Source organism: Aulonocara stuartgranti (genome assembly GCF_965226115.1).
Source record: "Aulonocara stuartgranti genome assembly, chromosome: 15".
Taxonomy (NCBI): domain Eukaryota; kingdom Metazoa; phylum Chordata; class Actinopteri; order Cichliformes; family Cichlidae; genus Aulonocara; species Aulonocara stuartgranti.
The window spans coordinates 39,884,778-39,901,008 of NC_138951.1; the positions used below are offsets into that span (position 1 = coordinate 39,884,778).

The following is a 16,231-nucleotide window of genomic DNA, read 5'->3' on the forward strand; positions in this document are numbered from 1 at the left end:
TACTTACAATTCACCTCACTATATACGATGCTCAGTCTAATATGCATACCCCTTTCCCCCCTTGCTCATCAATAGCTATTGACTGGTTCAAAAATAGCAACCCAAAGTCACCCGTGGTGAAATCTCACCTCTGGGTTTTGTTATTTGCGTCAACGTAGCGATGAGGTGCGCTGCGGCGACTGCTTGCCATTTCTCGTTAAGAGCGACATCGGAAACGGCCTCTCTTCTAGATCACGAGAGACAAAGGGAGGGGCAAGACTCTGTGTGTGCCTGTGTGTGTTTCTCGCTGAGAGGAAGAGAGTGATCGAAAGGAAGAATGAGTGACAACAGTCGCAGAAAGGGGGAGAAAAAGAGTGAGAGAACGAGATAAGAGAATCAGACAGACAAAGCCACGATAGAACGACAGACAAAGAGATAAAGAGAAGGGGAGAAGTTGGGGGTGGCAGCACAGGAAGCTGCCTCCTCTTTCTATTCCGAGGGTTTCTTTATCGCTCTGCCTTTGAGGCCTCGCTAGTGTCACATTAAGATCATCCATTTGAGAATCTGAGACAAGCCTTTGATGTTCTTTGTGCATACACAAACAGGAGAGTGGAGTGCTCCTTTGACAATTGCCAACTCTACAGAAATATCTTTTTGTAGTCTGAGTCTCTGGCCTGCTAGGGACAATGTTATCATCAGAGAGTGCAGTGCAAACTAGTGAATAATTTAATTTACCTGTTCATATTTCATCACTGAATACATTAAATAGATTTTTTCCCACTGCTCTCACTGTAAAACATCGAGAAAACGATGTTCCTCAGTCACGATGTCACTGCTTTTTTTTAATCTCTTTTTTTTGTCGCTCAGTTGGGCAAAATAATGGAAGAGTGTAAGAAAAACTCAAACACCCACCAAAAAGTAGGGAGAACTCACGAAGACGTTCCTGAATGCATGTATTGTAGACAGATATTTCATAAAAGAAGTGTCTTGCTCTTTCAGGAATGAAAGATGTTGAAAAGTAATTCACGGAGCTTTAAAAATATGTGCGTTCGGAAAGTGGAGTCATCAAACATGTCGGAATTTTTCCTAAAAGTTTGCTCATAGTGGATTTCTTTCCTGGAAATAAAAAAAAAGGCCTCAGGTTGTTTGTTCATTAAACAATCGACAGCACTACACTGGCAAATAAGCCTTAGGGCATTTTAAGAACTTTATCTTTTTTTGGATAAATTCTGTGTATTGGGCAGTCTGACAAAATGGGCCAATTATACTTTAATGATCAATGAAGAACTTCACTTAGGCCTGTAATAAATGAACTGATGGCTCACTTCACCTAATCTATACCTTGACCCTCGCCGCCCTCGGCTCCAGTCAGTAGACATCATGACTGTGATAAAGCCTAGAGTGTAGAGAACGGATCTACTGCTGCAACTTTCAAAACTGTGAAAGGTTATCATCGTCAAACAACCTCGTCCAACCTTTATGAATCTATGTTTTCTCATACAGAACCAAGAATTGGAAACGTATTAATCTTGCTAGGAAACCTGTCAAAGATCATCTCAACAACCACCGGAAATATGTACTTCCGGACTGCTTGAGAGTGGTTGTTGGAGGTTGCTGGCAGTCACTGTGAAGTCGATTGCTAAAGCCCCCTTTCACACAGGCCTACAGATCACTCAGTGGCCCCCTGTTAACTACGAAGGGTCATGAGGGAAATGTATGTTTTCTGCAACTTTGGCAAGTGGTTGGTGGATGTATTTGGTGTTTCACCAAAAACCTCCTGCTTTGGTCAATTGCACATTGCTACAGTTGTCAGTAGTTTGCATGGAAAACGCCGACATGTCTGCAAGCACTTGGCAACCACTCTCAAAGCAGTGAAGGTGAAAAGTGCAGTGAAAAATGGAAATGGAGAAGGTTCGCCTTCAAAGTAAAAGTTGCACTTTTTGAAAAGTGTTTGCGTTGGACTTTTTCAAATTTCAAGAACGTCCACAGACAAGTCGGTGTCTTCATGTTAGCTATGTGTGCAGTAGTAGCAGTAAGCTGCACAGGAAGGCTTTTCGTGCTGCACCCTCTTTGCAATTGATTTCACCAAGTGACAGCCAGCAACGTAGCATTATTATTACTTTTTACCATTTAGTAAAATCCTACAGTATTTTTTCTGCATGCACAGCCACCTCATTCAGACACACGTGTTACGTTTTTATTATTCTAGAATTATTATCATTATTCCCAATGCTGATGTGCCAAACTTATCACATTTTTTTCCTTAAAGTGTTAGAAATCATAACTATCAGTAGTATCAACACATCACACTCCTTCCAAACCTTATCCAGTGTGCTTATTATTTTCCATTTTTAAATGCAGTAACAACACTGCGTTATATTTTGTCAAAACATGCACAGATGGTATAATATAAACGTATGACTTGTATATTATACTTTGCCTCCTGGACAAGATTAAGCCCGGCATCTTTATGTGCTAGAAGATCTCTATTCAAACACGGAGCTTCACAAAGATGAGACATAAAACAATACAATGATAGTCTACCACACAAATGCTCTCCCACAGTCCCCAAACAAGAGCTGCTTCGACTGGACTCGTCATTATTAGAAGCCTTTCACTCACATGCTGGTTAACACTGAGTGCCTGCACGTTGTACATCTTCTTATATTTTCCTACATCTTTCAGCTCTGAGCTGCGGCTCGTGGCACGCACAGATCAGATTTCAAAAAGCTGATTATGGTCAGAAAGTTCAATTTTGAAGATTGCTGTTTGAGAAAACTTTGATCTCAAGCCACAGCATCCTTGGGTCCAGTGCTCCTCTACTAGTGGTGTATGAGTGTGTGTGTGTGTGTGTGTGAGTGAATTGTAAGGCACTTTGTAGAACCACTAAGGCAGGGATTATACTCGGTTGCGGGAACCGTCATGGAGAGCTGCAGACATCACAGATGAGTAGCCATTCTTGTTATGCTTTGAAGTCTGCTTGAAGTGCACCTGAAGGGTATATGCATTGGTGTGTTGTAGTGTAATGTGTCAATGGGTGTCACAGAAAATTGGTAGGCATGTGCACGTCGGCACGGAGCTTTGCGCTCAAAATTTACATCGCTTGGACCCGGTGAACCCTGGCATACTCACAAAAGCAGAACTATAATACACCATTCAGGTTTAACAGGTGCTATAGATGTGCGTTACACTTAATATGCGAGAGAAATGTAGAGTTTTTACACAGCAAAATCTCCAGTGTTAAATTAACACTGGAGAGTGTCTATATGGGTCCACACCTCTGAGTGTTAAATACAACACTGGAAAATATCTCAAAATGTTAGAAATATTCCAGTGTTAGAAAATCAGCACTGCTCAGTGTTAGCCATTGTTAATCTTCTAAACTGACTAGGTTACTTTTAAACACATAACACTGTCAAAAGTGTTAATTTAACACTCAATAGTGTTGTATTTAACACTCAGAGGTGTGGACCCATATAGACACTCTCCAGTGTTAATTTAACACTGGAGATTTTGCTGTGTAGTAGAGTTTGTTCTTCTTTCATAAATTGTATATCAACTAGTAAGTTAGGCTTAGTTTACTGAATGAACTACAAAAAAATTTTTTTTTTGCTTGTTATTTTAAGAGATTTCTCATTTTTTTTAGTCAGGATATTTTCTCTGATTTAAAAAAAGAAATCTCACTCAGGGTAAAAATCTGTAAAACTCTGTGATGTGACTGAAGCACATAGATCGTTTGTTCCAAATAAAGCTATAAAATTGACACATAAGTCAAACTGAGGATGTGCAGAACTGTTATTCAAATTCAAATTTTATTTGTCACACACACACAACCATACACAGTATGACATGGGGGTGAAATGCTTGTAGCTGTGCAAACCCGACCATTAAATGCGAGTGGTTTTACAGTATTTACAATTTACAGGTTACTACAAAAATTTACAAATTAACTTAGAAACTTACAGTAAAAAATGTGCAAATGGCAGAAAGAGATTATAAAGATTATAAATTATAGGAAGTGTGCATAAAGAAAAACCCGAGTGCGTGTGGTGATGTGATGTGTGTGAGAGTCCAGTCTTATGCAGTATGTTACAGCCCAAATTACCTGGCAGCACTGGTTTCAAGTGTGCATTTTCTCAAATAATGTACTTGTTTCCTGTATTTGCTGAACATAGTGATGAATGAGATCACAGGTATGATTTGGCTGTATAACAGCTTTTGATGCAGCGTTGTGTTTTTCTCCCCCTTCAATCTCCAGTTCCCTTTCATTAGTTGTTTTGAATGCTTAAGCAAGCAGGGGCCTGGGTAAGTGCTGGTCTGGGGTGAAAACAGACAGCCTTGTGTAAGCCTCATCCTAGAAACACAGAGCCTCTCTCTCCAGCGGAAAGGTCTAAGGTTGTGTTCAGGCAGACAACAGCACTGAATGAAAAAGCAGAGCCACCTCATTTATTCATATGCAATATTGATTCAGTCAGGGTGGCAATGTTGAAGAGTTGTGCATGAAAGAATGAAAACTTGAGCTATAATAGCATAGCTGAAGTATCTCTGCAGGGATGACTTCATTTATTTTGTGGACACATACTGATTTATTTATTTAAAAGAATGCTTCTAACTATGAGAAATAAATGCTGTTTATCAGTGATACTGCAGGAGTTTGGCCTCTGATATTTGGGTCTTTTTGGAACTCGGAAAGATTCCTTATGGGCTTTGAAAAGCTGTGAAAGGGCTGGCTCGGAGCCCTCTTTAAAATCTGACTCATACTCCTACTTGGTATTCAACTTAGCAGGATTGACCTGTGTTGCTGCCTTTGTAATTGTGACGCTGTTGCCTCAAACCTAAATTTCTTTTTCAGGTGGTGTTTTTATCCAGTACACATGCAGATGTAGACTTAAAAAGCAGACGCACCAACCCACCCACACACACACACACACACACACACACACACACACACACACACACACACACACACACACACAGGATGTCTAACAATAATAGACAACTGATTCACAAAGCGGATGTCTAGGAAATAATCTTTTTTTTTTTTTACTGGTGATCTGTGGGCAACCACTTCCACTGGGGTTAAACCTTTTTTTTCTATAACAAGAAAATTGTAGCAAAAAATGAAAACACTTTTGAGGGCAGAGAACCCCCCACTGACATCCACAACACTCTTCCAACCCTCTGACTCTTCAGCACTCCAGTTAGCCACAAGCAGGTAGAATGACAACTTACGATTGAGAGGCACGCTGGCATTAGCCGTCCCTAGCTTGTTGGAGGCGACGCACGTGTAGTTCCCGTAACGATCCTCTGTCATGTTGGTGACTGTGAGGACTGATCTGGAGCTGAGGCTCTTGATGTCGATGCCCTGACCCTTGATAATCCTGAAAAACAGAACACAATCACAACAAATGATGCTTTGATTTCTCTCCCCGAACACAAAGTAACGGGGGTGGAAACGGCTAGAGTCAAGGGCAGCGCAAATGTTTGTCATCTTTAGTGGATTTTCAGATTGTGTAGTGGCTCATCACTCTCTTCAACAGATCTATTTATCCCTTGGTCTGCCTTGGAGAGACGCTTTGAAGGACTGCGAGGAGAGAGAAATGACCCAGAGGTGAACCAGCTGGGTGCCACTTGACGTGTTGTTCATCGTTTTTGTTGCAGGTCCGGCCGGATTATAATAAATCCTACTACAGTTGTGCCTGGCATCTGTGCTAAGAAACTGACAAATGTTAAATTGTTTACTGTTGTGGGCGTGATGATCTTAAACAGCCTGTAGAGATTAAAATTCACTCAGCACAGGCATATGCTATGAATCCTGATTGTGGGATTTTTGTAGATGGTACAGCTTGTTTTCATCTCAGCGGTTGCCTGTACTGCTACAGATTCATATTTAAACATATAAACCATAAAATCCTCCAGAGAGGAGACATACTTCTATCCTGGCCTTGCTGTGCCCCCCATGATCTCGAGCTTGGCTCGACTCGCTTTGAGAGTCACTCTGGGTGTGAAGCATTATGTGCGACCTTATGTCCAGCAAATATCCGCAAATCTGTTGTTCCCTCTCCCATGGCGATTTCCTCAAATGTTAGCTGAACATTCTCTGATAATCTCAGCATGTGTCTCACCTCTTTACTTCACCGTGAAACTAGTCAATGCTCTCCTCCGTCATCCGAGAGCGATAGTGGCGATGCATCGAGAAAGATTTACTTGCAGAAGCCGCCACACGCCTTCCATTATCGACCAAATGAAACGACATCTGCAGCAATGCTATAGCTGCATCAACACTCAGCCAAAATCAGGAGTGGGGCTCATTTTACATGACGAGTAATTGGGCAGTGAAAAAGGCAGCGTTAATGCTGTACAGCAGCTACACGTGCTCCATGCTTAAGTCCCGATACTAATGTCCTGCTCATAATGAGGAGTAAATAAGAAATCAACATTTAGCCATGTAAGAAGTCACAGAAAGAACAAGTCCTTGAATTAAGTAAAGACTAGAATCACGCCAACTTGCCTCCTTAGCAATTTGAATAAATTGAATCCACCCTATAATTACAATTAGCACAGTGTGAGCTGATGATTGAAATTGTGCTCACCAGGAGTGGGTAAATGACGGGTAATAGGGGTAATTTGGTTTTTAAATTCAAGAACTGACACTTGAATCTAGACTGATTGATGTATGTGTCGCGAATGATTTAAGCCAGTTGCCAGCAAACATTTTATTAGGATGCAAGGTGAGGACAAGGCACAAATGACTCTCGCTGGAACATTTTTGTGCGCTCTCCCCAGAGGCTGGATGGATGGCAGAACAAACAAATGCACTGTCTCTGGAAAAAAAGCAAACAAGCAGAAGTAATACATTTTCTATCAAGTGAAGGTGTGACCTAATAACACAAGCGTTATTGTCAAATGTCAGCGTGAACGATTGCAGTAAAAATTTGATATTTAGATGTGGACTTTAGACTTCCGCGGGAAAAAAGTATTCCCGGGTAATCATACGGATTTCTTTATATTTGTGTCTACCGGCCCATTTTTCATGGCGTGTCGACTTGTCATAGCAAGAAAAGGACACACGAAACTAATTTCGTTAACAATGCCTCAGCTCCATCGAGAGTCACGGTGAAACAGCGTGCACAATACCAGAGGCTTGTAAGTTCACCTAAATGCAAGGCAGTGATTTTCCTCCTTTATTGATTACACATGTTCCTGTAGTTCAATGACATGCAGAAGAAATCTGGTATGAAAAAAGGTCTATGCGGGTATGCAGGGGTAAACAATCCGAACTCACCTTTTTTCACCCTTGTACCACTCAAATGTTGGAGAAGGCATTGCAGCAGCCTCACATCTTAGCAGGGCTGTGCGTCCCAGACCGACTCCATGGCTCTTTATGTCGTGGATAGATGGGGCAACTGAAGAAAACAAAAAATAAAAAGAAGACATCTTAGCAAGATTACCCACAACATTACCATGAGCCCTTTGCATAAGAACAGCGGTGAATGCTCTTATTTTGATGGCAAAGGGTGGCTGCACTTGACAACTGCTGACACCCTGGTCAGTGCAGACATTGCGCGGTGTAAGCTCAACATTCAAAATCTACAACGGCATATTTGGAGAGGAGAGAGGGCACCCATCCCCTGTGTTAGGAAACTCAAATAAATTGCACTGCATGGTGATAAATGGCTTAATGGAAGTTCAAAGACTCAATGGCAGAGGCAGGTTCAGTGAATGCAAAATCAGACTCCTTTCATGTGCTGAAGTGTGGTGTTAATCTCTTTGCCAGTGTCATGTAGGCAGCGATGGCTTTTAAAGCAACCCAGTCCTTCTCCACTTCAAGCAACAGAGCCTTGAAATAATGTAATGTGTTTATGTTTTATAGATTGACAACATAATTAAAGTGGTAGACCAAAAACAAAAAGGCCATTTCAAATTTCATCTAAAATGTAACTACAGGTTAAACTCGGGAGATGGGCCATCGTGTTTAAGAGGTCACACAGTGAATAAGAAAACCAACACAAGTGCAGACCAGACCACAGCTACGATCAGTGATACCAAAATGAATGAAAAATTAAATAACGGCCCAATAATGTCACCATGAATATACCATCAGTTTAACTTTTTTTTACAGGTATGCAAGTCAGTTTGGGTTTGGTAGATTTCTCCAGTCGGATGGTCTTTAAACTTGAAAGCACAAGTTGTATTTTCTTGACACTCTCAAAACGTTGTTGCATGTGTCAGAAGCTGTTTTCACTGATGCACTGCAGTCCTGGACGTTTCAAGACATCAGCCTGTAGAGGTGCACGCATCATATTTGATACATGCAGGTTTTTGTGAGACTTCTACATCATCAGTGTAACATCCCCCCCGCCCCCACCCCCTCTTTAAAAAAACGAAATAAATTGCAAAACATATTTTTAAGCAATTTAAAAAAAGAAGTCAGATGTAGCAAATATGATACAAAATATAAAATCATATATGGAAATTAAAATATAAATCATTTTTAAACCAATTTGTCAGATGGTTCAATAAATTCTTCATTTTCAAAAATTTTCTGGCAATTATTTCATATTTCAGGCTTTAAGGGGGTAATGCGATCCAGCTGTCCCACACAGCTGGATCGAACATTAAATGGTCTTTAACCTGCCAGGGTCCCCCAGTGCACAGCAGTCCATAAGGCTGCCCGCTTATAGCAAAATTCCAGGTTATTCTGGTCAGTGGTGTATGTGAATTTTTTAAGCAGCTGCAGGCAACTGTTAAAAAAAATACTTGGACAGGTTCACCTTTGGAAGCCCTGCGAGTTCTGCTTCCTTGATATTGAGCTTTTTGACCAAAGAGTCTCCTTCAGTCGAAGGCTTGAGCTGAAACTAACCAGTGAGTTTGAGCTTTTAGGGGGTTGTAAAAGTGCACGGCTGTAACAGTGGGAAAAAAGAAAAACAAAGGGGGGAGTGTAAGCATTTTATGCCAATCACTTTGTTTTCTTCTTAGGTGGAAGTCAAAATAATGACTGACATTAAAATCCAATTAATGGCCAAGCACAGTAAGTCCATGTGTAGGTAATTGTCGAGTGGATTCAAAGCGAGTGAGTGGGCGTAATGTGCTGGGACTCCTGAACTCCACTGCACACGCAAAGTGGGATTACTGGGACTGAATCAATAATACAACTGTAACTGTCCTGTGCTTTCTTATTTGGTATGTAAAACATTTAGATGAGCATTATAATATTCAAACAGCATTAGCTATTAGGTTTAGTTCAATGCATTTGACTCAATTTTACCAAGTGGAGATCAAAGGGTAAAATAAACAGCCAACTCATCAGATGAATGATTAAGATTGTATTATACTCTGCTTAATGTTATAATATTAATTCAATTAATGCTTAAACTGTGATGGGTAAATAAAATGGCACCTTTAGACAACGCTAAACTGGTCCCAGCTGAATGCACACAGTGGCTTAAACCCACTGGTATTTTTATGACAGCTTACCTTCATAGATCGCCTGCTTCTTCACTGAACACTGAGGCAAAGAAACAGGAAAAACCAATCACACTATCACACAGAGCTCAATCTGACATTGTGTATTGTGTAAACTTGGCTTGACTTTCCAAAAGCCTGACAAACAATAAAACTGTTCTGAACAACCAAGCAGATGCACAGCCATTTCAGATACAAGACAGGGCAAAATTACTTTGTGTCACTCACACTGTTTCTGATTAAAAGCATATGATACATGGAAAACGCTCGCGCTCTTTAGACCAGTCCTGCAGCTAGCAGTAAATTGCCCAGCCAAGTTTGAAAGTAAGATGGGGACTATTTATATTCCTGACAATGAGCTTTAAAGAATTACCTGTCAGTCTGAGCTAAAGCCCCTTTCCAGTGGAAGGACTTGGCCAAGAGCCTGCAAGACTTTACTTTCAATTGCATTTGGAGAGACCTGAGTATGGAGTGAAAAAGCTTCTAAACATAACCCCCAGCACGTCGGTGATAGGTTTGTAGCTTGAACCCATCCGCTGGAACTTTGAAGACAATATAATTACACTGCAAAGCAAGACACAAGTAGGCAAGCTTCTTCATGTTTCTCGTGCACGGGAGAGAACCGGACAGGCACCGTTCCTTCGCTTGACCCCAGTTGCTCTCGTCCGTTCTCCCGTACCACTGTTCTTTTATTGAGGTTACATGAATATGCATAAGTTCATTAACATACGACGTCTACATACACACAAAGAGTACCTTGCCTGTGTGTGTGTGTGTGTGTGTGTGTGTGTGTGTGTGTGTGTGTGTGTGTGTGTGTGTGTGTGGACTGCTGATCAAAGGGTCAAACATCCTTGGTCAGGAAGAGGGTAGCCTCCCCCTCACCCTAGATGGTTCATCCTAGATAACACGGTGAGGAAGTCCTGCAGTTCATCTAAACAAAGAGCACTTAGACTAGAACAGACGCAACTACGTTAATCCTACCATAAAACAATAAGACACGGTATGACCTCTCATGCTCCCAAAGTGCTGTCTAATACACACAAAGTTTGCAGACTATCAAGGATCAAAACCACTACCAATCTACAACTAATTACAAAACTCTAAGCATATATAAGTAAATATTTCTAAGCATAAATGACAATCAACAATACAAATCTAACAGTCGGACTCCCCCAAAACAACGGAAATTCAACGAAGACATAATCTGGTTCACTCCTACGGAACAGGATAGCATTCATGTGTTTTATCCGCTTAGATTTACAAATCCTTCACCTTTGATCATTCAGTACTTTCTGTGAGACGGCCTTGGTTTGAAGAGCTGCATGGAACCAATGCATGCACAGTCTTTCCCTGCAGCCTGTGACAGTCAGCGCAGATAGATGAAGTGGAATGCCACAGATTTGGGCAAGGTGAAAGCGAAGCATGTGATCATTTGTACAAGTGTCATAAAATCATGTAAGAGAGGCACACAAAGATCACAGTGTGCTCTGTGATGATGGATGCCCTTCCACCAACCTTTCCTCTGCATCCTAATGAGCACATTCATAGGACTAGCGTATGTTGATTTTCTGTCCTTGCATGTGTGCCAATTATACCATTAGTTCCCTCTTTTGTTGCTCTGCTGAATAATCTGAAGGACTTAAGATAGTGAATCAAGCAATGGGTTATGCTAGGGCTCTTCCTCTTCATTTATCACTGCATGAAATGTTCAACCCCATGCTGGGGGGGTATTAGTAGACCTTGACTGGATGCCTGTGCATGTTGTGTGTGAATGTGCACTGTGGGTGTGTGTACCCTTGTGTCTGTGGTCTAAACTCAAAATTTTTCTGCTTCAGAAACTTCAAAGATCTGTTCAAACATCACAGATTACTTCAGAGCTATATTTAAACATAACCATTAGTGGTTACTGCACCCGAAGACAGCTTTGCAGAGGAGCAGTAACAACCTGCAGCAACTAAAAGAAAACAAAAGTTTCTAAAGCACATAATAAAGTAACATCAGAGTGTCTGGTGTCTGACACTGCGCTTTACAGAACAGATGTACTTAAAGAAAAAGATGAGAAGAAGCAGAGAAAATTGCAACAGTACTCTGCAGCACAGAAATATAAGCCAATAACAAGTATGACAAAATCAATGTAGTATGCTGACCAGCAGAGGCTTAGCAAGTCCTCGTAATCCTCCATTGGTGGTATTGTGCGGGGCCATCGATTATCTGAAGGCTCTGAAAGCACCAGGGTGACCCGGCTGTCGTGTTGTACAGTTACTAGGACAGTGGACAGGGTGGCTCAGTCAGGTGAGTCAATACTTCAAACCTCACACATAGAGACATTTTATTTATTTCATTCTTATTATACCAGGAGGGTTTTTCCTGCATGGAGGGTTTTTTCATGGCCGCCCTGCATGGAGAGGTTTTATGAAAAGTAACTGAGAAACAACCACGATTCTAATAAAATGATTACCTACACTGTTCAGACTATCTGGATTTGACTGAATCGAGCATTGCAGACGTGTTTAGCAAATAATCTTTCTGTGAAAAATGTAACACACACTCACTGCTTTTATGGTACGCTGACCAATCAAGCTTATGTGCATATCTTTAAACATCCATTCGGACCCAGGGATAGACCCTGAACTACAAACCACAAAACTGCTGGAAAATTGTTTTTCTAAATGTGCATTTCCTCTCTGGATTATTTTGCTGTGTTCCCTTTAATATATTACCAGCTGGATCAGCTATTTGTCAAATGAACACTGTGCTTTCTTCATTAGACTCAAAGGATTTCCTATTTTTATAGTTAATTAGGTTTACTGTTCTCCATCAGTAGTTGGTTAAAATGCTCAGATAAAAAAATCAAACGAAGACAATGAAAGGATTGAAAAATGTGCTGTTAAAAATGTTAGGCACTTCAGGTGCTCATCCGTTCCACAGCACAGCTCTAAATACAGAGCGCAGTATAATAATAATACCAGCGATCCAGTCGTGCAACATGCCGCGTATTCAAAAAAGTGTGGAGTTGGAACTGATGTTGGTTATTTGCAAAGGCAAAGTCAAATGTTTTTAAGCATTTTTCTATTTGCTGCACTTAATTTGAAAACTTGAACCATGTAAATGCATCATCCCACTGGCCAGCATACAATACGAGCACTACAGGCTGCAAAACTCCAAGAGCGGTAACTAAGAATACAAAGCTTTTCTTGAAGGCCAGTTGTATTTCTGCAAATGGACAAATTCAAAAAGCAATTTGGGTCCAATAATTGTCTTTCAGCGATTTCTAATATAGAAAAATCTCTCTTATAGCATTGCAGGTATTGCAAAATGCTATAATTTTATATGCATATCAATATTATCAAGTTCTCCCAATTTGGACCTTGGCACTGCGATCTGTTAAGACAGATCACAACCATAAAACCCAGTACAATCCAATAAGTCCAATTTTACCTTGCTGGCATATCTTATATCATCATATATTGTGCTATACACCATCCGGATTTTGGAGAGTAATGCAAAGCAGTGCACTAAAAACCATGAAGCCCCAATAATCCAGGTAATTTAATGTCTAGGGAATGCTGGGGTGGTGCTGTAAATCATGCCTAAAGTCACGGTGGCTCCACCAGATGGGGGTGAGCGGTTGGGTCCAGGAATAGTACAAGCATGGCAGAAAAATGAGGAGTGTAAGGCTCTGGCAGGTGACAAATGGGCAGTTACGGATCGATCACGAACCAAAAGCCATTACATCTGCATTATCAAAACAAAGCCGATGTCTCCAAATGTCTATGCAAACTGTACAAATACACACACTTTAAAGATACATAACAAGTGTGACCTTTATTAATGGACAGGGTTTGCTCACAAAGCAAAACACCTTAATGTACAAGGCTTCGCTGAGTAGCGTCCCTTAAACAATCCTCGTGTGACAATTGATGATTAATTGGTGTGCTTCAAGGATGAATATGATTTATTTAGCTACATACTATTGTTTGCCAAGAGAACCCGGAGAACGCAGGCTTTTTAATTAAAAGATCAATTAATAACCCTACCTCTTCAGCCAGATTTGAAAATGAGTTTTCATTGCAATTAAGAAATGGACTCATCAGTGCATGACTTGTCAGCTTACACACAGAGACACTGTTCCCCACTGCCATCTGTGGGCTTCTTTGTCCTGCTTTTTCCCCCCTCAGTCAGGAATGGTTCTACTGCCAAGATTTATTAATTCATTAAGATTTCTATTCAGAACAGCTAGGGAACATTGTGTTCCTTCTTTTTATACAATGCGAGGCATATAAATAACCAGCTTAGTGTGTAGGACTGTGTGGGTCGACAACACCAGGGATTCAATCTATTGTCTGTGTTTAACACTAAATGGCTCAAGGTACACAAATCCTCACCTATCTTCCTAAATACACACGAGCTGGCGAGCTGTTCCGATGAAGACAATGGTACAGTCGACACACGCGGAAATGTCATTAATCTATTGTTACGAGCGAGCGCAGTAAGTCATCTCCGGTTGTGTGAACATAATAACCATGTTATAGACGATTTCATGTAAGCCTGTGATGTTATTCACCTTGCGCTCAACATTATTACTTATTTTGTCACTAAAATGGGATGCCAATGTTTAGAAGTAAAGGAAAAAAAAGGAAGTGTACTAGCCAGAACATTTATTCTGCAGAAGATCAAGTTTCCGCTCATTTATTCATGCCCCTCATGCAGCAAGGAATCCAAATAGCAATCAAGACGAGAGCTTTGGAGAGATGTAGAGAGATGGATTTACATCCAAACAGCTTGAGGGTACTGGCTTTAACTCTACTTAGGATTGGATCAGAATCCAATTCTAGGAAGCCTTCTCTTTTGAATCGTAAGCCACAGTATTTCAACAGATAGGGCAAACTGTCGACAAACGCTCAACGGAGACTGCATGTCTGATTTGAAAATACTCCCGACGCCAGTTTTCATTGAACTGTGCGATGAACGTTTATTCCACCTTTGATTCAACCTCACCATCCACCGCTGCGCTGAGCCTGATATGGACACACAGTATGTAGGTCATTGCATTTTGCAAAATGTAATAAATCCTGCATACCTCTATGCAGCTGTTATGGTGTATAATGATTCTTTGTAAATTCAATAACTATCAAATAAATAAATAAATAAAGCATGCCCACACGCCGCTAATAGCTGTTTACTCCAGTGTCATTACTTGACATTGTAATGTTGGGTGGTCATGAAGATGTGTCTACTGAACACAAGTAAACAACTTTAGTCTCTTATTTATCAGAGATGGTCGTGACTCCCCACAACCACTCTGTCAGCAGAGGAGCATGTTGTGGGTGTATCTACCAGGCCGGGGCCTGAATTCCAAACAGGCCTGGACGGCTGGGGTATTAGAGGGAAAGGAAGGTTAGGAGCAAACAAAAGACCAGGTGATGTAAAGAATTAGAAGTATTCGCAGTGTGCTCCTGCATTCTGATTTATTTATTTTTTTCAGAAAGCTATCAATACCACTGGTTAAATTGCTCACAGCAGCTCTGATGTGTATGGTGATTAAAATGATCACAGTTTTGCTGGACAATTAGTGTAAGCAGGAAAGAGCGAGGTGCTCTTCTTTTTACAATCACAGCCATGGCGAATATGTGAGCAGAATTCACAGCTGCAGGGTACTGGAGGAGGAAGGAGGCGTAAAAATGGCTGGAAAACTCCGAAGCATACAGGGTACGCTTTCACTCTGACAAGCAAGCTTGCCACGAAGGAGCCAAAGTGATATTAAAAAGGAAGACAAACCTGAACTGGTTAAAGCTTTAGCCTGAATCGAGGGATGCTGTCATACAAAATTACACGCGGTCAGAAGTTTGTATACGCTCACCGTGGGCATGAATATAATGGGAATTTTGGGCTTTCAATCGTTTCTTTGAACTGTGTACAGCACACATCTTCAATGGTTAAAAACAAACAAACTGGGTCCACGAGTTTGAAATTATTTTGCATTTTCTCTAATCCACATAGGGTAAAAATTATACATGCAAACTCTTACATACATTCACCTCAACCTTTTAGTAATTGATGCCTTTTAACTTGACAAGCCTCCTGGCTCCTGGAGAAAAGTTTTGTATACAGGGCTTAACAAATTAGTTAAAAAGAGAAAACACAAATACTTTTTAGAAATCTGTCAAAAAACCTGTTAAAAAATAAAACTCACTGAATTCACTGAAATGTAATCAACATTTTTATTCGCGGCACACTGGACTTCTCTGAGAGCTTATTAATAAATCAAGCACGACATCAACCATTAAAACGAATCTGTCTGTTCAGGAATGCAAGAAAATAACTAGTTTTACATCTTAATCAAAAATTCTACTGTGCCTTAAAACAGTAAATTTAAAAATAATGGCGAACGACAATAATTACATTCTGTTTATAAAACCATCATTTTGAATAACGAGCTTGCACATATTGGTGGTTAATCGTTACAAAAACATTACAATCATTTTGGTAAATACCAATAATGTTAATTTAGGGCGTGATGACACAGTTTAATGACCACGATTGAGCAATAATAAAAACACACGCTCCAGCTACAGAACACAAAGTAAAAGCATATCAAGTGGCACCTGAGCATGTGCCAATCACAGCTGTTCCCAGCACTGAGCAACTTGAACTTTCCTGGACTCGTATGACTCGATGACTGAAGCTATGCTAAAAGACAGACAGAGATCAAACTTCTAATGTCTGCCACAGCAGACGGAGAAGAGCTTGTCCCTCAAAGAAGATCATCATTGTTGTTGGAAATACT

At 40.6% G+C, this 16,231-nt stretch overlaps 1 protein-coding gene across 2 annotated transcripts in view; it reads right to left on the reverse strand.

Annotated features, from left to right (window-relative positions):
- The window catches only part of negr1 (neuronal growth regulator 1), a 228,596-nt gene that overhangs the window by 40,749 nt on the left and 171,616 nt on the right, over window positions 1-16,231 (reverse strand). For both annotated transcript variants that reach the window (XM_082505589.1, XM_082505590.1), the window contains exons 5-6: window positions 7,265-7,385; window positions 5,212-5,360 (exon numbers count right to left, since the gene is read on the reverse strand). In XM_082505589.1, the coding sequence (XP_082361715.1) occupies window positions 5,212-5,360; window positions 7,265-7,385 (270 nt within the window). The remainder of the gene's footprint in view (window positions 1-5,211; window positions 5,361-7,264; window positions 7,386-16,231) is intronic.